Below are 25,832 nucleotides of genomic sequence, written 5' to 3'. Positions count from 1 at the left end.
TCTAGAATGAGATGAGCAAAGGCATAAACAATGTCAATAGAGTGGTTGCAAAAAGATCAGGATCTTTCTCTGAGGCCCAAACAGAAAATATTTTCCACTTGCTCTTGTACATCTTTCTAGCTGAAGGTTTGTGTGAGGAGGATAAAATGTGTGCAGTGGAAGGGGGAAGCCTGGACTGTCAGGCCATCATATGAATTGGAGAAACCATGGGGTTAGTTTGAGTACTTGTATGTCCATCCGTTGGGTGGAAATGCAAATTTAGGTCAAAGCACAATTCCTAAAGGGGGTGAACTAGATGAGGCCAGAGGGAAGGAAACCATACCTGCTAAGGCCAATAAAAGGCTTTCAGGATGACAGAGACCTTCAACTCCAATGTTTTCTGAAGAAGGTTTGGAATCAAATGGAACAGTGGAAAACTACAAAGAAGTCCAGGGGTGTGTCAGATAATCTCTGGGTGAACCCCCCCCCCCCAGCCCCCACTTGTGGAAATCAGAGTGAAGAACTTGTTGCATTTGGTGTTCAAGGGAGAGGTGAAGAGATCACATCAAGGATGGCCCCACAGGCTGCAAATCTGCTCTGCTGCTAGTAGGTTGAGGGAGCAGATATGAAGAAGCAGAAAGGATCTGGTCAACCTGTCCAAAAGAATGTTTGACCTCCCCAGGGGTATGCATTGCTACCAGAAAGAGGTGATAGGATATCACCCATTGCTGAAACCTCATGGCCTCTTGACACAAGGGGTACGATCTGATGTACCAAACCACAGTCATACTGTCTGCTTGAATTTAAATCACATCCAAGGGAAGAGAGTCCTGAAACACCTACAATGCTAGGACTGCTCTCATCTCCAAGATATTGACATGAAGACTGGCCTCAAGCAGAGATCACATGTCTTAAACAGTCCTTCCCAAATAATGCCCCCCTCCACCCTAGCAGGAGGCATTTGTTGTCACTGTGGCCTGAAGGGGTGGTAGAATGAAAGGACATCCCCCTGGAAGGAGAGGGAAAATTATCTACCAATGAATGTGCTCCCTGCATATGTTCATCAGAATGAATAGGTACACTGTTGGTTGCTGCCTGATGGACCACCGTACTGCTAATGTCCACTGAAGTACTATCATGTGAAACCTGACAAGTGGAACTAAAGTAATAGAAGTAGCCATGGAACCCAGAAATCAGAGAACCAATTTGGCTGGTGGCATCTTGTATGAAAGAACCTGCTGGGCTTGTGAATGAAGGGATGATATTCATGACTGGGAAGTCATGGAATGAAAGTTGTATCTAAAAGAATTTTGATAAACTCCCGACACTGGATAGGCTGCTATGAGACTTCTCAAAGTTTATTGTAATTCCAAGGTGTTTGCACAAAAAGAGCAAGGAATCCTTGGAAGAGTAGATCACTGGACGAGAAGATTATGAACCAGTCACCCAGATAAGGAAATACTCAGAATCCCTGTAGTCATACAGGAGTTGCTACTACTGCCATGCATTTGATAAACACCCAAGGGAGCCATGATGAGCCCAAATGGCAGAGTTCTGAACTGTTCTTGACTGGTTCCCAGACAGATGTGAAGATGCTTCCTGGAAAGTCTATCCATTTTGATGTGGTAGTACTAATCCTGAAGATCTATCCAGTACATCCAGTCATTTCTCTTCAACAATGAGAGAATAGACTGAACTGTGACCATACAGAATATTTTCTAAACAACAAACTTGTTTAACTGACTTGTATCCAAAATTGGTCTTCACTCCCTGTATTTCTTTGGCACTAAAAAGAACCTTGAGTAAATTCTGGATCCACTCTGGTCTGGTGGTACCTCTTAGATGGCTATCTATTTCTAAAGCAAAAATTCCCTTTGTGAGGGTAGAATGTCAGGAATTCTCTTTTGAGATGGAGAGAAGAGTGAATGGGAATGAAGTAGCCTCTGTTAATTATTCTTTGTACCTACTTGATAGTGATAGTTGTCCCGTCCGTGGGATGCAGAGACCAATGCCCCCTCACTGCCTCTAGTGTAGGACAGGTGGGCAACTTTTCAGGAGCGCTGAAATGACTTCTCAGAGAATGGACCCCTGAAGCCCCGATTCTGAGGACCACCTCTGCCTCTTGGGCAACGCCCACTGTTAGAGATCCCCCTTCTGTCATGGGGAGCTTGGTTTCCAGAAGTATCAGTTGAAAACCCCTGAAATTTTCAGAACCACATTCTTTTCCCTGCCTTCTGATTTCTGGAGACAGTCCTCTGGGGCTTTGAGAATTTGATTCCCATTGCACATAGGGAAGGAGGATCCAAGGATCTCAGTTCCAATCCCAAAATGTTGGAGTTGAAGCCAATGTTAATGCTCCAAGAGTCAGGCTGACGTTGACAGAAAACTGACTAGTGTCAAGGAAACATGAATTCTCAGCTCTGATGTTGGGCAAGGGTCAGTTCCAGGAACTCCAATCTGTGGGGTCACATCAGAGAAGGAGACATAAACCCTTTGATGGGAAGAAGTATCTCTAACTCTAAGCAAAAAAATATAACAAGATTGTTAAAAAAGAAAGACAATATAAGGAAAAGCAACTTCCCCAACTATAGACAATAGACTTTTTTTTTAACATAAAAAAATTCGGGGGAGGAGTACAAGGAAGCTATGCCTCTAAAAGACATCACAAAAATCAAAACATCAACAATCCTATAACAAAGTTGCTAAATTTGCAGCAAATATCCTTTTCAGAACCCACCAGCATACAGTACTAAAAAGCATAAATTGTTTAGAACCATCCCATCAACTAACATATACACAGCTTCATACCATCTATAAAATTATCCAAAATCCATCTGCGTGTGCAGCACTAAATAACATACACAACTATGTTCCAAGTTGGTCATTACGATCCAAAGATCAAAAATTCTTGTCTGTCCACAAACCTATCAAATCTGACGGGCATTGTCTGTACTCATACCATGTTGCTAAGGTCTGGAACGCCTTATCTCTAGCCATCAAGTCGATACTGTCCCTCCCATCTTTCAAAACCATTCTGAAAGACTTCCTAGCCAAATGCTGTCTCAGTTCTTGCTCAATACCGTGATAAACTATATCCCTAAATATGGACAAATACCTATTTATACTTTATATCTCCCTTCTACACTCACTTCCTTAGTTCTATCAACTTCTCTCCCCTGGCTTTCCCTCTACATATACCATAAGTCTGCTTTTCTCTCACTTCGTACTGCAGTTTCTGTTTTTATTATACTAACTTAGCTTTAATTTCTCTATAAACTAGCTAAAATTTCTCTAATCATTGTCGTATAACAATTTTATCCATTCTTTCATATCATGTCTAATATGGTATAATTATTTAAACTGTATTTGTTTGTGTATTATTTTTAAAGATTATAAAATTATTGTTCTTAAACTGTTTTGTAATATTTTATAGTTTTTCTCCCTGGGGCTCAGCTAAAAGTGGGCTTCTACCAGTCAGACTTTCCAGCAATCAAATATCAATAAACAAACAAATAAATAAATATATATAGCAAAAATATTTTTGAGAGAAGGTAGATAAAAAAAAACTTATCTGCCGAATGACACACTGATCATCTGAAGCACCTTGGAACCCATCAGCACTTGAATGTGGCAAACAAGATCAGAGGTAGCTCTTTCTCTGCATGAGGATTATGGGTAAGGGGGAGCCTGAGCATCAAATCCTAAGCTTTGAAATAGCCGAGTATGGATCCGATGTCAGATCACAGACCCATACATAGTACATAGAAGAATGAATGGAAAAATACATCAGATCAATTATTTGATAAAATAAAGTGTACATTTTGTTTAATATGAATATTATACTGACAAGGATATTAATTCTGATTTTAGAAAGGAAAAAAGAAAATAAAAAAACAAGCAAGATGCAAAGAAAACAGAAAGTAATTAAGTATTGGAATTTTATTATGGAACTGGGTCAACTAGACATATAAAAGAGGACAATTAAGAACAGGAATTGATTACTTTATATTAAATTCAGGACAAGTGGATGAAGTTAGTGAAGGGGTATTTTTTCTACTGCCTTTTCAGATCACTGCAGATCACTATGCAATATGGATTAAAGTTGTAGAGTAGAGGGACTTTAAAGCAGAAGAGAAATGAATCAAAAGGTTAAAAAGAAAAGAATGGGGTCAAAAGGTTAAAAAGAAAAGAATGGGGTCAAAAGGTTAAAAAGAAAAGAATGGGGTCAAAAGGTTAACCAGAAGAAACAATAATAGTGTGCTTTTAGTAAAAGAGATTACACAGTTGAGGCTGGGCCACTTAACTTTGATTGATTCTTTTGAAGCATGGTCAGGATGGTGGGTAATATTTAAGGAAAAGTATAAAAAGTATAAAAACATATTTGGTGATAGACACAGAATCTCGAAAAGAGAAAACAAGTGTGAATACTGGAGCGTGTATAAGAAAATATTGAACAATTTGGAATTGAATAGTGAAGATCATTTTGAAAAAAAGAACAAGAAGTATATAGTTTAAAAAATGGAACATTTGCTATTTATTCGTTATGTTTTACAGGGTAGGAGAAAACAAGTGTCTCTTTTTTCAGGGGAAGTTAGTAAAAGAACAGAGTGTTTTACTAACAGATGGGATACGGGTCGAAATATTGTGAAAGATCGTAAAGGTACAGTGAGCGTGGTTCGGAATTATTCAATGAATATGTGAAAAGAAAAAGATGGGGCAGGTAGAAAGAATAGGCGATAAAGAAATTTTCTTCAAAGACAGTAAGATGGAGACGACAACATGTTTAAAGTAGTAAGAGAAGAATCTGTATCGGGTGTGGACGGTAAAGGGTATGTTTTTATAAACATTTTCAGTTGTGACAAAACGTTTTTGATAAAATTTTAAATGAATGGTTGGATGAGGGTTTTGTAGGTGAAGTGTGTCAAGGGTTATAAAATTTATTTGGACTAAAAGGAGAAGTGCATGATATGAAAAACTGGAGGCGGATTACTTTAGGCAGCCTGCATGAACTCCATCTTGATAATATCTGTCATGACCTCATCGAAGCCCGCTGCTTTCCTTCACTTCATTTTCCGTAGTGATAGTCCTACTTCACCTAGGGTGGGCTTTTTTCTCATCGTAGGTTATCCCTGGAGCAATATAGTTTCTGTGTGGTTTCCTTTATTCAGAAGCTGCTGCACTGGTTCAGGTTTTTACTGGCATTCCTTATGAAGGGTGTCTATCTTCTTTGCTTTTCTGTCTTTGCCTTGCAACCTGGTAGAGTTTGTTTGTGCCATCTGCTGAGTGCATTTCAGAAGCTGGAAAAGTGCTTCTGATGCCTTAATCTTCACTAATGTAACTGCCCCCTTAGTCTCTTTGCTACACCACCACCACCACCACCACCAGCTTTCATTATGTACCTTATTTCCATACCTGGCACAGCTATCTGTTCTATATTCCTCACTCTTGGTGTTTTGAGCTGCTTCCATTCTTCAACTCCACCTATTTCCTCTTCTTCCTGAGGTGCCAGAGCCTCGAGTATTTTAATGAAGACGTGCTTTCTCTCCAATCAACTTCCAGGTCTTACACCTTTGTTGACTATAGAACCTTCTCTGACCACTGCTTGCAGCTAATTATGGCAACTAGTGGAGTTTGGTGTGGCAGACTGTTTTACTGGGGGATGACTTCACAATCAATGATTTAACCACAAAGCCATCTCCTTACTAGAAACATTCACCACTATCAACCCATTTGCCAGACATCAGTCCAGAATGGCCTCTCCCTCTTTATTCCTGCTGCCCCTCCCATATGGACTCAGGCTGTCCTTATATCCTGTTCTGTCTGTCTGTCTGTCTGTCCCAATATGTGCATTCAGGTGCCCAATTATCAACAACTCGCATTGTCCTGATTTATATAGTAGGTCCTGCAACTGCAGCAACTGACAGCTGAATGCATTCTTTTCCTCACCATCACAACCCAGCTGTGGAGCAGAGGCTGATACCATGAATAGTGCCCTATCCTTACACTGGAGTCTGACTATCATGACTCTTCACTAATTCCCTCACCATCTTCTTCAGCCTCTACCTCACCACAATTCCCACGCCATTTTTAGCCTGTCCTTTCCTTGAGTAATAGACTATGGATCCCAAACCAAGTGGCCTAGGAAGCGATCCATAAGAACTGAACATCTCAGTCTAGTAACAGAACAGTGTGTTCATTAGTTTACACAAAATAAATAAGTAAAGATGAAACTAAGCAATTCAGTTAGTTGTTTTAAATTAAAACCTTTCTTATAAACAAATTTTGCCAATGTTCTCAATAAATTACTCACTTCCAGGTTGCCAAGAGATACCTTCTTCTTGTTCACGTCCACATATTTATAGCTGCAGAATCATCCAAATGAGTTAATGCAAAAATAGGTTTGAAATCTAATTATGATTTATTTTACTTATTTGTTTATTTTATCTGTCTTTGTTTACCGAGAAAGTCCGACTGGGTACTACCCATTTTCAGCACAGGCCCGGGAAGAAAAGCTCCATCTGCTTACACTGCATTGTATTAAGTTCCAGTTAAACACAGAGTAGTTACATTTCTACTTACGTTTTTATACAAACAGTAGTTACACATACATTCTAAGATTTTACAGAGGTGGAAGTTACTAAAGAGAAAGCCCACTGCAACTTGGTAGATTGCACAGGCAGCATTTACGTATAAAAATTGTTTTGCCATTTTAGAGGTTGTGAGTATTCTGTTTAAGGAGAGTATTGTAAGGTGAACACAAAGTCTCAACTTTGAGATGAGCATGTGCAGGACCAGGACTAGTTAAGATGTTGTTTAAGCAGTGGTTTAAAACTACTGAGTTTGTTGGAGTGTTTTATTTGTTTGGGGATACTATTCCGGACTTTAGCACTGTACTGGGAGTACAGCGAGTCTCCTGGAATATTATTTCACTAATTTGTAAGTAATAAGAATTTGTTACTAGAGCTGGACTGTAGGTCATAAGTTATGTAGTGCAGAGCATTTTTTCTGGCTGATGAATGAGTTTGTTTGCTGTAGTTAGCTATGAATATGTTAGGCAGTTGTGAAGTTCAAGCTATTTTAATTGCTTGAAACTATGACAATGGTGGATCCTATGAGGGAGATTGATGGTAAATTTAACTACTGTATTGTAGCAGGATGCAAGTTTCTTTCTCTGAGTATTGCTTAAGTTTGTTAGGATAGCAGCTGCATATAAGAGAGTTGACAATAAGAAGGTGGTGGCTAAAGTTTTTCTTGCAGTATCTGCAAGGAATCCATTGATCATATAAAGGGAGCCTAGGTTATGGTGAGTAGATTTAATGGTGTGCATTATATGCTGGTCATATTTGAGACTTTATTCTGTTAGAACACCTAGAAGTTTAATGTGAGTTACAGTTTCAGTGACAGTATTTGCTGACTTTAAGGTAAAAAAACTGCTTTTGAATAAAGCATTATCTTAGTTTTCTTGGGGTTGAGTAGAAGGTTTGATTCTTTGAGTCAGGTTTCTACAGAGGAGAAAGACTTTTGGGTAATGTCGTGGAGCTTATATATTGTTGAGGCCACAGAAATTAATGTTGAGCCATTTGCATACTGAACTAAACTAGAACGGTGAGTGGAGGTCATTATTAAATATATTAAATAGGAGAGGACCCAGGATAGAGCCCTGGGGGACACCTGTAGTAACTGGTTGAAAGGATGAGTAGGCCTGTTGCCATTTAATGGCTTGTTGCCTTCCATATAAGTAACTAAGAAACCACAACAAGGAGTATTGTGAAAATCCTATTGAGGAGTCAAACAAGCAGTTACTGGTGTGAAACAGTATCAAATGCCTTTGACAAGTCTAAGAATATGGTGGACATAAGCAGACCATTGTTTCTATGTTGGTTTATTATATTGGCAAACTGTAGTAGAGCAGTAATGGTGCTGTGAAGGGGCCTAAAGCCATGTTGTGTTTCTGAGACCAGGTTATTTGAGGTTAGGTATTGCATCAGCTGCATATCGATGCATTTCTGTAGTACTTTGGAGAAGGGGGAGAGAATCGCTATCAGTCTATATTTATTAATCTCCGTAGATGCGCTGCCTTTGTGCAGTGGTATGATGTTGGACTTTTTTCACAGTGATGACATATATTTTTCTGCTATGGACCTATTAATTAGCATGAACACAGGGAAGGCTGTGACTTCTGTGGCCATTTTTAGGTAGTCTGATGCTAGTTGGTCTACAGCTATGGAAGTAGTTTTTAGTTTAAGGATCAACCTCTTTATGGGCAAGGTAGGTACTGGACTAAAATTGAAGAGCTGTGGGTGGTTTTGACTGGTCAGGTGTACAGAGAGGGGGAAGATGTATTAAGTGTCTAAGAGAGATAATATTGATTATATAAAGTAGGAATTAAACTGTGTGGGGATAGAGTCTGTCATACTGTGTATTTTTCGACAGGGGGTGGTGGTTTTACCAGGGTGGAACAGTTTATTTAGTGACGACCAAAGAAGTTTTGGGTTGTTTTTATATTTGTGTTGTAGGTTTGTATAGTATCTTTGCTTATCCTGTTTGACATGTAGTTTTGCATGCTTTGTAAGATGTCTAAATTACTGGAAGGCATTTTGAGTTCTATTTTTATACCAATTTTCCAAGCTTTATCCCTTTCTGTCATGATTTTTTGTGTGTGTCTTTTGTCAGCCATGCTGCGGGGTTGGACTTTACTCTTTTAGTACTCACTAGTGCTATATTAAGTTCTGTAAGAATATATTACTAAAGTGTTCTACAGTGGTATCTAGTGGCATTGCTCTAAGTACATTCCAGTTCTATTGTTTATCGTTTCATTGAAAATATCTTTGCTGAATTGGTTGTATTTCATATCTTATTATAGATAATATGTTTATCTAGGTTGTGGTGAGTTCTAATAGCAAATCCTGGTATATGATTACTTATGCTACCTGAGAGGCAGCCTACTTTTGTCAGTTTGTCTGGTTCATTTGTAAGAATCCAGTCTAATGTTGATTGTCTCCCTGAAGTTTTATTGATTCTAGTAGGTATGGTTATTAATTGTCGAACAAGTTTATGGATTCAGTGGGGGTAGTGGAATTTATGAGTTGCCAATCTTTATTATTATAATAACTGCCAATAACATATAATAATATATTATTAATACAATATAATTAATATAAATATTTTATTGGTATAATAATATGTTAATCTATACTATACATAATATAATCTAAATATATGTATGACAATACTTAATTATTGCCAGTCTATATTATTATGTTATGTATGGACTGGTGTTAACATTATGTAAAGTTTCCTGCCATCCCCAGTATAGAATGGAAAAGCATCTTCTTGGCATAACCTTCCTCTGAAAGCATAGAACTTACTACATCAACATCTTCTAAAAACCCAGCCTCACCGGTAGACATCCTAGAAATTTGCCTCTTAACTACATTAAGTTTTACAAATCTAGGATGGTAACAAAATAGTTATTAGTAAGTGGGGGCTTTCTCTGAAAGTCTGATTCAATCTTAATTTCAGAATTCTACTTTAAAGTAATATCCAAACAACCGATGCATTCCTTGGAAAAGGCTAATTGAAAGAAAAGTAGGGATGGCATTTAATTTTGAAAAACAAAAAAACTGTCAAAACTATTACAATTTCCTGTCCATATTACAAATAAATTATTAATACCTGGCAATAAATCACGTTTAAAAATCCAACTTGTAAAACTTTCCATTTTGAAAAATATTTCGATTCAAAAACTCACAAGCAAATCTTTAAGAATCAAAATGATTCTGGCCTTTAAGTGATAGTGAACATGGATTTAAGAAAGGGTTTAGAACACTGTCAACACTTTATTCAGTGACGGGCTCCGTATACAATAACATGAATGACAAGGCTCTTAACAGCTAGAATTTCTGTGGATATGACTACGGCCTTTGAAACAGCTGACCACAATATCTCACTTGGTTAAATCAATCCCCAAATAATGGGGCCTTTCATGTGTATACAAGCTCAACTTAATCAACACAAGGAAAATTAATTTCTAAGTTTTGACAGGGTTCTGCTTTAGTTCCCTTACTTTTCAACCTATTTGTCAATAACTTATCACTAGAACTACTCTCACTTAACATAATGTAAAGAAATGATATAGAGGATTACAATCAGGCCTCTGATCGTAACCATATTATATTTGAGACACAGATGTCAAGAAATTCACCTTGAGGGCTCTCGGCATGCACATCTACAATACAATAAATGGTTCACATCAGTGAGTCCCAATCATAACTCTTTGTAGTGTATGAAGTTTTATCTACTCCATGCACAACCAGTTACAAAAGAAAGCAACACAGTGTTTTACTGGTTTGCAAGCCAGTAAAGCACTTAGCGAGTGGAATTACACAAACAGCATGTGAAGAAAATTGGAGGAAAAGTCAGGGACAGTTTTAAATGCTGCTCTAATTAAGTTACTTACAGACTGACATCTGTAAAGTTCCACAGGCAGAACATGAGGCAAGATATACAGGGACAGTTCAGAGTAAACAAATAATCCTTGCATGAGACCCAACTGTACCAGTGCTTTTAGAGTTGTGTAACAATTGTTACACACCTCTGAATACACTGTTATGGTTGAGCCTTTTGCTACAGAAGTGCTTTACAGGTTTACCCTTTTTACAGTTCTGGAGTGTAATCACAGTGTTCCATGCACTACATTTTCTTTCTGGAATGTGACAAATGTACGGCACATTGCAGAAACATTTAATGAACTTTATAACAGGACAACAAATGACAGATTTTTAATTAATCCAAAAATTCCAGCTTCATACTTTTTGCCAAACTTCAAAAGCTTGTAGAAGCACAAACACCTGCAATTAAGGATTCTCACAACATTATTCAGCTACCACAGCTTTTTGAGCCAAACAAATTGTTTCTGTAATGTGAAGTTTCATTGTAAGGCCTTGGGTGGAGCCTGGGCTTTACTATCTAACTTTCTGTGTCTCTGTGTTCTCCCCAAGTTTCCTGCTCAAGTCACATTTTCAAACCTAAATCTTTAGGACAATATATTTTGGCCAGCTGTGGACTATACTACATAGAGCTGAATTCCTATCAGAAATAAATGTTTCATTGCAAAAGATTGTTTTTAGAACTGCAGACTACTCAAAAGGGCTGTAGCCCCACTCCATTCATCCTTGTTATGCTTGGACGGACTATACTCCCCTGCCCTACCCCAAATTACCACTCAATTACCCTTCTTACATTACATTTAAAGTATCCTCAGTTCCACCCACTAAGCTCAATCAGCAGTCACAGAGGGCTATTACTCTTAGCACCACTATACCACATCAGCCAATCAAATCACCCCTACTTAATCATATCTCCCACCTCATAATCCAGTCATAATGACACTCCTTCTCTTATTCCAAACCAGGATACTACAACTCATAACCTAGTAACCCCAATTCTCAGTTAACAACTCTCTCCACAGTAACACTGGAACACACCCATAACAGTACAAACCATCACTTTTACATCTCCCAAAATTTACCCCCAAACCACTTCTATTAATTCTTTAAAATCTACCAAATTGTAACTCACAGATCAATGAAATACCTATAAAATAGAAAATCAACTACAAATGCCTCAGTCATTATTACACCCACTTGTCCTAAAAACTAAGTTGAGATATCTACCCCAATCCTAGCCCAACACAAACACCACCATTTTATAGGTTCATAGGTAAGTACTAGGCTAGCTGCTCTTATGGGCCATTTTAAGTCTAGTCAGTTTCCCTTTTTGTGCTCAAAATAATCTATCCCATTTGGTTAAAGACTGGCCTTACACATCCCAAGGTTGATTATTATACATTACACCTAATGAGAATAAATGGAATCATACCATAGATTATTTGAGGGGGACCCAAGCATGAGATAAAATATTTAGGAGCTGTGTCCATGAGAAGCACGGGGGCAGTCCAGCGGAAAATTTTCTGCTCACCATACATAGATCTAAGCTGATCTTGAATACGGACAGGAATGAACTTTGTTTTATGTGGATGGGAATCTGTTCCACAGCAGCAGTATCCTCTGTGAGATAAACCTGTCCCTCCAAACCATTCTGTTGATGTTAAAGAGGAGGTTTAGATCCCTAGACTGAGTATTTCTGATGCTGTTTGACTTGCTGATGTGCAGCAAATCCATCAGTAATGGGTCAGAGGAGGCCTTGTACATTATATAAATACTGGAGCCAGGCATTTTGTAAAGACTCTGGCTATAGCAGACAATCTAAATAGCAAGGATGCAAACTGGTAATGAGCACCACCTGTTTTGAAGCTCATGTACTGCATGCATGTTCTGGCTACAGGTACATGGATGTTTGCATTTTTCAGATCTAAGCTGACCATAAGGAGATGAGGTACAGCCAGCAAGGTTAGTATTCTGAACTTAGGCACTCGTAGAAATGTTTTAACTTTGATAAGTCTAAAATAGGCCTCCAGGCAGCATGTTTTTTGGGAATGGAAACCAACTTAAACAAAATCCTGCATGCTTTTCTTGTCTGGTACTGCTTTTCTGCCTCTAAGGCGTCTGGTCTTAGACCCTCCTACAGTACTAGCTTGATAAAATATCTTCCTCGTGAATACTTAAAAAATGCCTAGAACTTTGCTTTTATGAAAAGCAGTATACAACTTAGCCTCAAGATGCTCAGGACAAAAGTATCCTGATAGGTCTGCTTCTTAAACAGCTGCAAAGAATAAGACAACCCCTACTCTTTGGGAAGGGGAGGGTGAAGGAGTCATTTGGAAGGTACTGGGTTGGGGTGGTTTCTGAGAGGAAGGGAAGAGCACTTACGTTATGTAACTGTTCCTTTTAGAGTCTTGGTCCTGAAGGCCACCAGGTTTCCTTTTCTAGTTAGCTTGCCATTTTTTTCCTGAACTGGCTTCTTTTTTTTCCAATTTACACTTGTTTTGCCTTTACTGAAAGGGTCAGCTTTTAGTGAGATAATTTCTGATGACGAAATAGCCAGTTCACTACCTGTATAGTCTTCATCTTTTCCTCCAGCTTTTTAAACACTTGTCCAGACAGTGGTTCAGTCAGCAGCTCCTTGACTGATGGGGCTTTGAGAATCTGTGTTTTCACATGCCCTGGTACTGGCTGTGCACTCACCCAAGCAGGTCTTCACATAACGAACTCCAATGTTGCCACACTCCATAATGCATCATAGACAATTTTGACTGAATGCTTGCTAACCAAGGAAGAGGCATTGTAAACATCTAGAATGCTGTCTCTCAAGGCTTTTATCTTCTATCCCCATTCCTTTTCCTTGATTTGAGATGGGAAAGTTATCTTGAAATTAACATGCGAGTCTGGGAGTGCACAGCCCTGAAGGCTGAAGTGGCAGAGATGTAAACATTCTTCCCCAATCAGTCAAATACTCTGGCTTTACTGTCACTGGGTGGGAATCATAGCTGGAGATCCCAGGTGTCCCTTGCTGTAATCCTTGGATATCATACCTGGATCAGCATGTGAATTCGTTTGGAGGTACTGACAAGAGTTCACAACTCTATAGAAAGAACTGGGCTTCCTGGAAGCACGGGTTACAAATCAAAAATAAAGTGGTGAATGCATACTTCAAGGTTCCAATTACTGTTAAACCTAGATGTTCTCTACTAACTTTTCTTGGCATCAAACTAATATTTAGTTTAATCTATGAAGAAATTCTCACCTTGTTTAAGGTGTCTCCAAATAAGAATCCAAAATCAATTCAATGAATAAATCCACAAAATGAGTGTAGAGGAGGCAGACCACTTCTTAAAACCACCAAGCACGTTTTTTATTTAATAAAAGAATCCTCTGGTTGAGAAGGTGATGTTATCATCTGACATATAAGAAAAGGAGGTAGAACATCTGATCTGCCTATGCTGACTAATCTGCTTCAGAGTCTACAGCATCAGATTTCATATAGGAATCCTTCATTTTCTGGTGGATGGGGAAAACATTATTGAAGACTGAAACAGTGTCACCGAAAGCAAACTTACAATTTACAGTCTGACTTGTACTTATTTCAATGTCTCTGATACACTTTCAAACTCTACTGTATTATCACATATTTTCACCTAAACAGTGCCCAACTGAGTTACTGGAAAGTAGTTTTCTTGTTTCTGTCAACAATTTGTAAATTATTTTTAGAACCCTTCTTTTCTTTTACACATCTTTTGAAAAAGTGGTTCTTTCAAGCACAAATGACGCAAAACTCATTAATATGAAGAAAATACTTATTTGCATGACATGAAATTCTCAATTTTCATTCTATTCTCAACCTGTGGGTTTAGTTCTGATCCTTCAGAGTCGACTTGGCTGCTACTATAACTCGTGCGAACCAAAAACTCTCAAGATCATCCCTTACCCATAATATACTTAACCCAATTACCCCAGATCTTGTTTGCTGCTTTCAGCATCGGACGTGGTTTCATAGACTCTCAAGCAACTTAAAGATAAGTTTTTAAAAACTCTTTTATTTCTTCTACTCCCACCTTCTATGCTTGAGTTTAGTGTTACCCTTACCTATCATACCTTTTTCAGAGTCTCTTTGGCTATAGTTTCCTACTTTTCTATCTTGTACATTACGTACCTCTCGATACTATCATTAGCATCCTTTCCCTCTTACTACCTTTCGGTAGTTCTTTGCATACCATAGTTAGTAGGTATCATTTTCTCTTTTTCCCAAAAAAATAAATAAACTTTCAACCCTTTTCTTCCCTCCCTTTAGTTTCCTGTTTGAGAGAGCATGCTTGGTGTGTGTGTGTGTGTGTGTGTGTGTGTGTGTGTGTGTGTGTGTGTGTGTGTGTGTGTGTGTGTGTGTGTGTGTGTGTGCTGCCCTTATGAGCATGGCAAATAAGGAGAAAGACCCATCAGGCGTCAAGCACTAAGAGAGATGTGGTCACAAAATACCCTACTCTGACACACATTCTCTATGTGAATACAGTTTGGGCCTCATCCATTTACAGGAGGACTATTCAATCTGCCACACGTTTAGTCATCAGGCCCTCGTAGAACAAAAAAATAAACTGCTTCCCTCTGACTTTAGAGAGGCCTTATCTGGAACAACATCTAAAGGGAAACTTCTAGTCCTGCTTCTTCTTCCTCCTCCAGAGGCTAAAGAGAGAAGCTCCTTGGTAACAATCTCTATATTGGCCCCAAGTTCAAGAAAAGATAAAGCTTTTGGTTCCACCTGGTTTCTCGGAACTGAGAAATAAACTGTCAGAATTTACAACTCCAACAGCTTTGTCGGAACCATGGGATACTGCAACCTTACCTTCCGCTCTGAAACGACAAGGCAAAGGATCCCCTTCGACGAGTTCTTTGGCACCTACAAGTGAATTTCTGCCCATTCCACAAACTACATATTCCCCGCCTTTATATCATTTCTCAGACAGACTTCCCTCTCCTTTTTTGGGGAGACCCAGTCTCTATTGGTTAGGTCCACCTACTCTTCCAGGAGTCTTACTGCTGAAGACATGGAGTGAATGGTGAGAAAAGTCCTCTGGGCATAAGGCGGGACAGGAGTCCACCATGGTCCCTACCCCTTCGGGTCAGGGACTTCTATCTTCTACTCCTCTTCATGCAATTCCTCTTCTAACTTCAAAGGAAGGTTTAGAGTTATTGGTTCTGAGTTGCCCAGTACCAACTGTCTTGAGTCCCAAGTTGTCTTCATCTTTGCGTCCGTTGGTTGCTCTGAGGTCTCTGGCTCACATGGAGCCAAAGACTTCTTGGAGCTGTATCTGTTTGGTCGGTTCCAAGGGGCTTGAGTCAACTAATATTTTTTCTGAGTCTTCTCTGTGTCTCGGAGCATTGGCATGGATCAGCTTGGCTCTGGCTTCTACCTTGGGAGGGATCTCCTCAGGTCAGGAGGACTACGGTTTCAAGCTCGATTCCAAGGGATCCGGAGTCCTTTGCTTCCCTCGGTGGATCAGCTTTTGAGGCTATAAATAGAGCATTGTCTGTTACATGCAACAGCCAGTTCATCCCCTCTTGGAACAGCCAATCTTGTCACACCTTCCATCAGAATTTCATCCTCTCCCTCCACCAGAACAGCAAGTACCAAAGTCTCAGGTTTCCCAAAAGATGGGTCCCTCTTCTTCTTCTGACACCTCCCCATACCCCCACACTGAGGAGGTCTCTATGAAGAAGAAGTGTAAGAGGAAGCACCTGGATTCCCCGGAGGAATCTTTCATGGAAGACACAGATTTCGAGGAAGGTGAAGGATCCCCAAGGTCACTCCTGATAATGTCTCCTTTGAAGACATCCTAGAAATCCTTAATCAGAGAGGTGACCAGAAGCCCTACAATCCTATGCCTGAGGAATCTGTCTATCTGCAGGCCTTTGGTACCCACCCATCTACTTACTGGGTGACTTTGCTTGCCGATGAGCTCATTGAGTTGATGTCTCAGCGGGCAAGGAAGGCTCCTGATTCCATTGAGCTGATCCCCCAGAGACCAGACAAAAATCATCACTACCCCTGAGGATAAACCCCTCTGGACAAAAGGTTTGCCTGTGGATGCCATGGTCATGGCAGCAGCTACTAAAAAGGAACTAGCAGAGTAAAGCTTCTCTATCCATCCTCCCAACAAGGAGTCTCAGACGATGGATAGTTTTGGGAAGTGAGTTTATGTGTCACGGCCTTGAACTACAAGGCACACTTTACCAGACTACAGAGTTATCTGATTAAAGAACTTTCAGTTACCCTCTCACAAGCCATTTGAGCAGGTTTGGGAGTCCACTGCCTCCCAGATGGCCACCTTATCTTCGATCTCTGACTCCTCCACGAGGCTCATTTTGCATGCAGCCTAGGGTAAGAGTAGGGCAGCTGGTTCAGGCATAGCCATACATAGACAAACCAGGGTGCACTTAGGTGACTTCATGGAGCCCTTTAAGTGTTCATTTATCAATACTCCTTTTGACGGTATATCCCATTTTGGCCCCAAAGTGAAAGAAACATTGACTAGGTGTGAGCAAGATGAAAAGACCCTTTCTGCAGTTAGCATACATTTTTCCACTCCTCAAAGATCCTTCTCAAGGAATCAGTGTAGCAGTGGTAAAATGTGGTTCAAGAAATCCCAAGGAATTTTCATGACACACATAGTGACAGTTCCCCAAGGGGCAGAGGGGGGATCTCTAATGGAAGACATCACCCTCGAGGTGGGAGGGACAGTGAAACTAAGGGTACAGTGATTCTTTCTTTGGTAAATCCGTTCAGAGCTCCTGAACAGATGCCAGATTGCCTTCCTCTGGAGGCAGTTGGGGGTTGCTTTTCCCTGCACCAGACAACCTGGTTACAGATAACTTCCAACACATGGGTGTAGAGGATAACATCCAGAGGTTATATTATACCATTTTTCCTTCCTCCATCCCCTTAGAAAAAAAATCCCAGATGTCCCACCCAAACAGAGGGAACAAACAGCACTAAAAATACAAAAGCTGCTACAAAAAATAAAGTCATCCAAGAGGTTCCACCTGACCAGAGAGAATCTGGGATTTACTCAAGTTCTTTTTAGTGCCAAAAAAGTTAGGAGACTGGTAAAACAATTTTGGATGTCAGCAACTTAAACAAAACAGTTTGGTGAACCAAATTCTGGATGGTCACGGTTCAGTCCATTTTTCCATTTTTTGGAACTGGATGTGCTCGGCAGACCTTCAGGATGTACTACCATATAAAGATACACAGGCGATCCAGAAAGTTCATATGCTTCTGGCTGGGAGCTAGTCACTACCAATTCAGAGTACTGCCCTTTGACCTCACCAAAGCCCCCAGGGTGTTCACCAAATGCATTGCAGTAGTAGCAGCTCACCAGGGTTTCTGGGTGTTTCCATACCTACACAACTGTCTCATTACTGCTATGACCAGTCATCAACTATTAGAAGTGAGAGAAAAAGTTCTCCAAAAATGCTCTTACTTAGGAATAACCACAAATTATCAACAATGTCATCTCAAACCACCTCAAACACAAGAATTCATAGGGGCTCCTCTAAACACAAAGACTGTCATAGCTTCCCTTCCCCCCACAAAGACCGGAGACAATTCAATTTCAAATCCCAAAATAATCAATAGCAACAAAGTATTAGCAAAATTAGTCTTACAAGCATGGGGGTCTCTGGCAGCATCCATACTGCTGGCCCCCTTGGCTAGATTTCACATGAGAATTTTACAATGGCTGCTTGTGACACAATTGTCGATCCTTTATCAACCAGTGCCACTGTCTATTGTAATCACCAGCATTTGCAAAAGAGATCTCACTTGGTGGGTTCAATCAAATCAAAATTTACATGGCCGTCCTTTCATTCTCCCTCAACCCAAGGTCACATTGACCAAGGATGCATCCCAGCTAGAGTGGGGGTGTGCATTATCTAGGAAAGACAGACCAAGGCACTTGGTCCCCAGCAGAGACCAATTTGCATGTCAATGTTCTAGTGATGAGAGCAGTGCTTTTATCACTGCAGGCTTTCCAAGATGCTCTCCACTTGAGAACTATTTCTATTAAAACAGACAACGTCTGTAGTTTGGTACATCAAAGAAACAAGGAGGAACTAGATCCTACCCATTCTGTCAAGAAGCTCTGAAAATGTGGCAATGGGCTTTCTCATCCAACCATTTTCTCACAGCAACGTACATTCCGGGGAAGTACAGTGTGACAGCAGACAAACTGAACAGGTCCATACAAGTGGTCCCTCAATCAGAAACTGTCGGAAAGGATTTTCTGAAAATGGGGCCAGCCTTGCGGAAATCTATACACCTCTCTCCTAAACAACAAGTGCAGCAACTATTTTGCCTGGATCCCCCCACACAGGGCATCTCCAAGGGATGCTCTTCTTCAAAATTGCCCCCACGGTCTCCTTTGTGCCTTTCCCCCAATACCTTTAATCCCCAAATTTCTACAGAAAGCAATCAGGTTGAAGAAAATAGCTATCCTCATTTCCCCCCATTTCGGCCTTGACAGATTTGGTTCCCCTTCCTTCCTTTGGCATCACCTAATTTGACATCCCTGGATTACGGATCCAAGTCCAGATCTACTGTCCCACTGGACAGGTGTGGTTCATCCGAACATTCCATCTCTCAAGCTGACAGCTTGATTTCTTCAAACTCATTAGTAGCCAGACAACCTGCGTCTTCTTCCCCTGTTTGTCACATACTGTTATCTTCTCATAAACCATCCATATGAAAACTTTACAATAGTAAATGGAAGAGGTTTGCGCATTGGGCTCTCCACAACAACACTGAACCTTTTATGGCCCCGATCCATAATATTCTTAAGTTTTTAGTTTTACTTTTCAACAAAGAAGCTTTGGCCTTCACTATCAAAGTCCAACCAGCAGTCATATCCAACTTTCACATTGGTTTTCAAGGCTCTTCACCTGGTGCTCATAAACTCTGCAAAGCCTTCTTGAGGGGTATTCTTCTACTAAGACCCCCTACAAAGACACTATGCCTCCCTGGGATCTAAATTTGGCACTGCAAGCAATCACTCAAGTCCCCTTTGATCTTGCCAATGACTGTGATATTAAGTTCCTGTCTTGGAAAACTATCATCTTAGTAACACTAACTTGTGCTAGAAGAATTTCAGAAATTCAAGCCCTATCCTCCAAACCTCCCTACCTAGTCTTTCATAAGGATAGAGTTTCACTCAGAACCAGTCCTTCTTTCCTTCCAAAGGTAGTATCAGAAACCAATATCAATCATTTGAATTCATTATCCAAAGGTAGTATCAGAAACCAATATCAATCATTTGAAGTCAATATCCAAAGGTAGTATCACAAACCAGTATCAATTATTTGAAGTCATTATCCAAAGGTAGTATCAGAAACCAATATCAATCATTTGAAGTCATTATCCAAAGGCAGTATCAGAAACCAATATCAATCATTTGAAGTCATTAAATAATGACATACATTGGTGTTTCCGAGTTTGTATCAGTCAGAAAACACATGCTAAACACATCTTTTTCTTCTAGCACCTTTATAAGTTCATTGGAAGAACTTAGGGGCATGTTTTTAGTATCAACAAATCTTTTATTTCTGATGCTGTCATTTGCTGGTGAGTACTGGTGGATTTTACTGCTTGGTACTAGACCCAACGTTAACAACTTTGGTAGAGGGTGCTTAACATTATTGGGTCTCTCATCACTGTAGCATTTAATTGGTTTGTCTTTTTCCAAATACTGGGACATCACCACCACCACACTCCATACCCTACGTCACACAGTGTGTGACATTTGTTCTGTATTACTGTCAGCCTTGGCATTTAGCTAATGGCTGAAATTGCAAGCAATTGAGTTCAAAGAGATTATGAAGAAAATGACAAAAATTGGACAAACACTCTGAAGAAAGTGAGTAAGTTTGATGTAGCACACAGAACCTGTGTGTTCAGAAAAGAACACAAGTAGTAAGCAATAAATCCCAAGAAAAATGTAGATACACAAGTCTGGAGTCTGATGAAGCTCGGGAGATTCCTGGGTGAAAGGGCTTAATGTGGTTGTTAATACAATTATTATTGTTTTATATTAAAAAGTGTTAAGTTACATGGCTCCGGATTTGTGTATCTACATTTTCTTGTTCAGAAAAGAACAAGCATTTTAAAAACTGATTTGTCTAATCAGCTTTCAACTCTTGTAATATTTCTTACAGATTAGTGATCCTCTCAAATAAGGATGACATCTCTAAACTTTCCTCACCTACTGAAATCATGTTCATGTAGTTCTGTACCATCACATCTCTGTGCAGCTCTTTCTGCAGCTTACTCAGCATCTCCCACTCATCTCCTGAAAACCCAACGGCAACATCTTCAAAGCTTTGCGGAACCTGGAAGCACATAAAATTTAGTTGCTCTTCATTCTGTTGTATATATACAATTTCTATGCAAGCAAAATAATAGTACAAAACACAGAAGCATTACTCTGTACGTAAATCATAAGAAAAGAATATATGATTTCATAGCATGGACATTTAACTTACTGTGCTCAGACTAACATAAAATATCTTCATTATAAGATACAGGAATGTTATAAGTTTAGAAATTCTTTTGTCATCTACATGACAGACCATCAAGACATTCCTGCACAAGTTAAATTGTAAGGAAACAAGTCTGCCAACCATTTATTTATTTATTTACCCATTGCTCACCAGACTAGTCCTACAAGAACAGTGGCCTCTATTCAGGAGAGACCTGATGTGGTATTTATACTATGAGAGGAAATTTGGCCAGGACACTTCCCCTACTTGTCATTGTTGTAAGTGGGAACCATTTTGGAGAAGCACTTCCTGTTTCCATTCCAGGCACAGAGGTGGTGCGGAGAAACAGGGAGGCAGATGGAAAGAGAAGGAGATGAGGAAGTTGTGAAAGAAATGAATGAGAAAGCAAATATTGAGACAAGAGAATGTTTGCAGGATTCTGAGGAAATATTTCAAATATGTATTTATTTATTTATTTTACATTTGTTAACCGGGAGAGTCCGACTGGATACATGTCCATTTTCAGCGGAGGCCCGGGGAGAAAAGCTCCAGGTACATAACAGACATATGAACATTGTTAATGCAAAAAAGGAAGATAGTTGAGTTCTAAATACAATATAAAGATACATCACATCTTGGGAAAAAAATAACAGCAGCAAATAAAAAAAAAAAAACATAGGTCAGTTACAAAGGCGAGGCGCCTTGTTAAAAAGCAGTTAAGGATAGTGAGGTAAGACAAGGGTAAATGATAGTGGTTAATCAGGTTTGGAACAGGGACATTGCCAGAGAGTATTGAGATGGGGTTTAAGCTTTTCTTTGAATTGTAGGAGTGAAGGTTCTGAGGTGAGCATGGTCGGTAGGGAGTTCCACATTTTACCTACAAAGTTTGAGAATACAGAATCCCCAGCAGAATTATTGGCTTTGGTAGTTTGAGCCAAGATCTTATTGGAGGAGCGTAAAGATTGCAGGTTAATATAGGGGTGAATGATGTTTTTCAGAGCTGGTGTTTTCTCTGGGTGATACAGTATCTGTAAATAAAGTAAATAAACCTTTTTGATGGAAATGAGTCAGCAAATGATAGCTGTATAATTACAACCCTCCAGTCAGGAGGGTTGTGAGATGATTTGATCAAAAAAATGGTGGTGCAGAGTGTGCCAGAAAATGAAGATGATGTTTCTGGGAGGACATTAGGCATAAAATACAAAAGGAGGATGCCCAGACAATCCTGGAGAATACTGGTTAGATGGAAAAGAAAACATATGCAGAGAAAGTACAAAAAAGCAGAAGGGGAGTAGCAGAAAAACAGGCAGAAGAAAATGAAAATCTGAAGTATGTGGCAAGGATTCAAAGTAAAGAAGACAAAGAAATGGACAGGGATGAAAAGTGTGGGACAATTTATTAGTTCCTTTGGGTGTAAAAGCACATGAGGTAAGAGCATTTATTCTTATTAAGAAAGAGACAGTGTGTGATCTTATATTTGAGACAGTCTTCTCAATGGAAAATTTATTTGGAGAATTATTATATAAAAGAAAGACTATAACCCATGGAATCTTTATGTGATAAAAAGCATTTAACAGGAAAACAAAAAAGAAGATTATTGTACAATTTTGAACAGAGGTAGAAAGAGACACTTTGATAGGACATTTGAAAGCTTTAAGTAAATAAGTACTGGACATTGCAAAATGTTATGACAAAAGGGGTTTATGGACTGGTAGCAAGACTGTAATATTGTGTTAACAATAGAGAGAGAGAAAACATTATACATATACCAAGCATGGTAAATGTGGAGGGGAACAGGGGTGTCGTACAATACTGGGGACAACCCAAAACATTTTTTTGTGTGGAAAAGGACATTTGATAAGTAACCATGACAAAAGAAATGTTACATTTGTGGGGAAATGGGACGTTGCAAAAAAGTAAATTGAAATGTCATAAATGTAATAAAACTGAACATTTGTGGACAGATTGCAAAGATGAAAATAACATTAAGAAAAAAAGAGAAAAAAGAAAATGAACACAGATAAGAAAATTTAGAAGTAGCAGAAACAGAAAAAAAATAGATAAGAAAAAATAATAAAGAGGCTATAAAAGAACGTTCTGAAATAAGTGATGAAGAAGACAAACTGGGAGGAAATAAAAAGGAAAAAGAATTCTATTGGTAAAAGGGTAAAAGACAAAAAAGGAAATTTAAAGGGATAAGTACAAAAGAAAAAAGAAAGGAGATGGATGAAAAAGGATGTCTACAGCTAAAGATTGGGACTGACAAACACAAGGAAAAGGGTAAATGAAAATTTAGAGTGCTTTCTGAAAATGTGAATAGTATTAAGAGTTTAGCAAGAAGAATAGGAATTTTGGAGTGGTGTAATACATGTGATGTAGATGTAATTATATTAGAAGACACAAGATTTTTAACAAATGAAGAAAGATTATAAACATAGAAACAGTGGGGAGGAAAGATAATCTGGAATTTGGGAAATGAGAAATGTTCTGGAATACCTGTATTCTGTAAAAATACAGTAAATATATTAGATGTAACTTTAGCAAAAATGGGAAGATTAAGTATTATAGATTTAAAATAGTAAGAACAATTACATAAAATGATAACATTATATGCTTATACTAACTGTAAAGAAAGAGAAGGCTTATTTCATCAGATTTTAGACTATATAGTGATACATATGAATATTATAATAACAGGAGACTTTACCTGAGATTCAACAGGTAAGTGTAAAAAGAAAGGAAATGATACAAGAAAAGTGTTAAACGTTATACGCTGTGGTAAGTTAAAACTTTGGGACAAAAAATGATGGACATACAAAGAGGTATGTATAGAATTGAAACAGATTATTTGTAGTATTAGAAGGTTTAGTTACAGGTGAAAGGAGGGTAACTGAAACATGATTTTCTGATCATCTTGCAATATGGTAAGACATGAAAGAAAACAATGAATATATATAAAACTATTCAAATGAATAAAAATATAAATGTGAAAGCAAGGGATGTAGAAGGAAAGAGATGAATAATACAGTTATGGAAAGATCATATTACTATGAGAACATTTTACAAAGACTGGTGTGAACGGTGATAGATATTTAAGGGGAAAATATAAAAAATGTTTTTATAGTGGCAATATGATGTGAGAAAAATAGAGAAAGAAAAACGTGCGCGGACATATAAGAATACACTGGAGGATTTAGAACATAATGATAGAAAAGTACTTTGACAAAGAACAATAATTATATGAAAGAAATCAAGAAAAAATACAAGAACTGTTATAAAAGCAAAGATATTTTAGAAGGAAACAGAAGACATATGAAGTTAATTAAACAGATTAGTAAAGGAAGATGGTAGTGTAATGACAGAAATAAAAACGTAAAAGGAGAAATAAAAAGAACTTGGGAAAAGTTTATGAACAGTTTAGTACAGTATGTACACGAGTTAAAGTACCAGGACAAGTAACTACAGATTCGCTGCAGGCCCAGATGGAATAGGGTATGAAATGTATAAAAATTTAAGGGCTTGGCAAAAAATATATTTTTTAAAGATTTTGAGTGATGGGTAAATGAAGGTTTATGTATAAAGAATTATGTAATGGAATAATTAAATTTACATGGAAGAAGAAAGATGGAAGAGAATTAAAAAAAACTGGAGACCAATACTATTGAATAATAACGATTATTAGATCTTTACAAAAATAATACAAAGGAGATTTGAAACTAAAGTGAAAAATATTATGGAAGATAGTATATACATTACAAGGGGAAGGGGTTGCCAAGAACTATGAATGATAGAGAAATTTTGGATGATGATATCTTCAGAAAAGAAGAAGCGAAAATCATGATAGGTAACCTTAATAATTTGCCACAACTAGACATGAAATCTTATGAGTAATAATGAAAGACTAGAATAGAAATGAGAAAGTTAGGAAATGATGCATTTCAGTGTATAGCAATAATAAAGTAAAACTACTTGTAAATGGCTGGTTAAGCCAAAAGGTACATATGAAGAGTGTTGTAAGACATGGATGTCCAATAAGCTGTATACTTTTTGCATTATTTATGAATGTGATTGTATGTGAAGTAAATTAAAAATGAAGGATGTGGGGTATATAACACATGAATGGTTAAGAATTCCAGTTCTGTTAACATATGTAGATGACATTACAATAATTACAAACAAAATGTGGATAAAAGAAGTAATACTTTGCACAAATTAGTGTCTAGAGAAGATAGGGATGGCTTTAAATAAACAGAAAAATAAAGGTTTAGGTGATGTAGCAAAGACTGTGAGTATATATTTTACAATGAATGAAATCTCTGTTTTAGGTATAAAATTTGGGAATACAGATATAAGTAGAATTTAATGATGAAAAAACAGTAGAAGTTATTATGCAAATATGTCTTTTCCAGAGACCATATAAATTATCATTCAGAAAAAAAGGCTTACTTGATAAATTCAGTACTGATGGGGAAGATAGTATACTTAGCAAGTGTATTTATGATGCCAACAGTATTTGAAAAGGAATTATTGCAGAGTATGCAGCTCAGCAAAGCTCCTGCCTGGTGCCCTGCAGAGGTCTACAGCAGCAGAGAGACAAAAGAGAGACTTTGGAGTGATTAAGTATCATTTTTCAGATTTTCTAGAGTTTATGTGATTTAAAAAGCTTGTTTCAGCTACATATTGTACTTAGTTTACTGCCTGTACTTTAACAAAGTCGTTTTTGTGTTTAAATTACCTGTTTAACTGTTGTAGGCTACACACTCAAGTGTGATAGCCATTTCTGTGCATTTACAGTATTTTTTGAATGTATCTGCTTTATTTTCTGAAAACAAACAAAACAAATAATTGTTTTCCCATCTTCCTAAGCTAGTT

General features: G+C 38.3%; 1 protein-coding gene across 1 annotated transcript in view; it reads right to left on the bottom strand.

Annotated features, from left to right (window-relative positions):
* Window positions 1–25,832, bottom strand: part of LOC122798770 (gastrula zinc finger protein XlCGF57.1-like) — a 172,575-nt gene that overhangs the window by 105,454 nt on the left and 41,289 nt on the right. Inside the window, exon 2 of the mRNA XM_044067881.1 lies at window positions 20,684–20,810. Within this exon, the coding sequence (XP_043923816.1) occupies window positions 20,684–20,810 (127 nt within the window). The remainder of the gene's footprint in view (window positions 1–20,683; window positions 20,811–25,832) is intronic.

This window comes from Protopterus annectens, chromosome 3.part1 (assembly GCF_019279795.1).
Source record: "Protopterus annectens isolate FY-2018-M chromosome 3.part1, PAN1.0, whole genome shotgun sequence".
Lineage (NCBI taxonomy): Eukaryota > Metazoa > Chordata > Ceratodontiformes > Protopteridae > Protopterus > Protopterus annectens.
The sequence above is the reverse complement of the archived record's forward strand: the minus strand, read 5'-3'. Positions and strand labels throughout refer to the sequence as shown.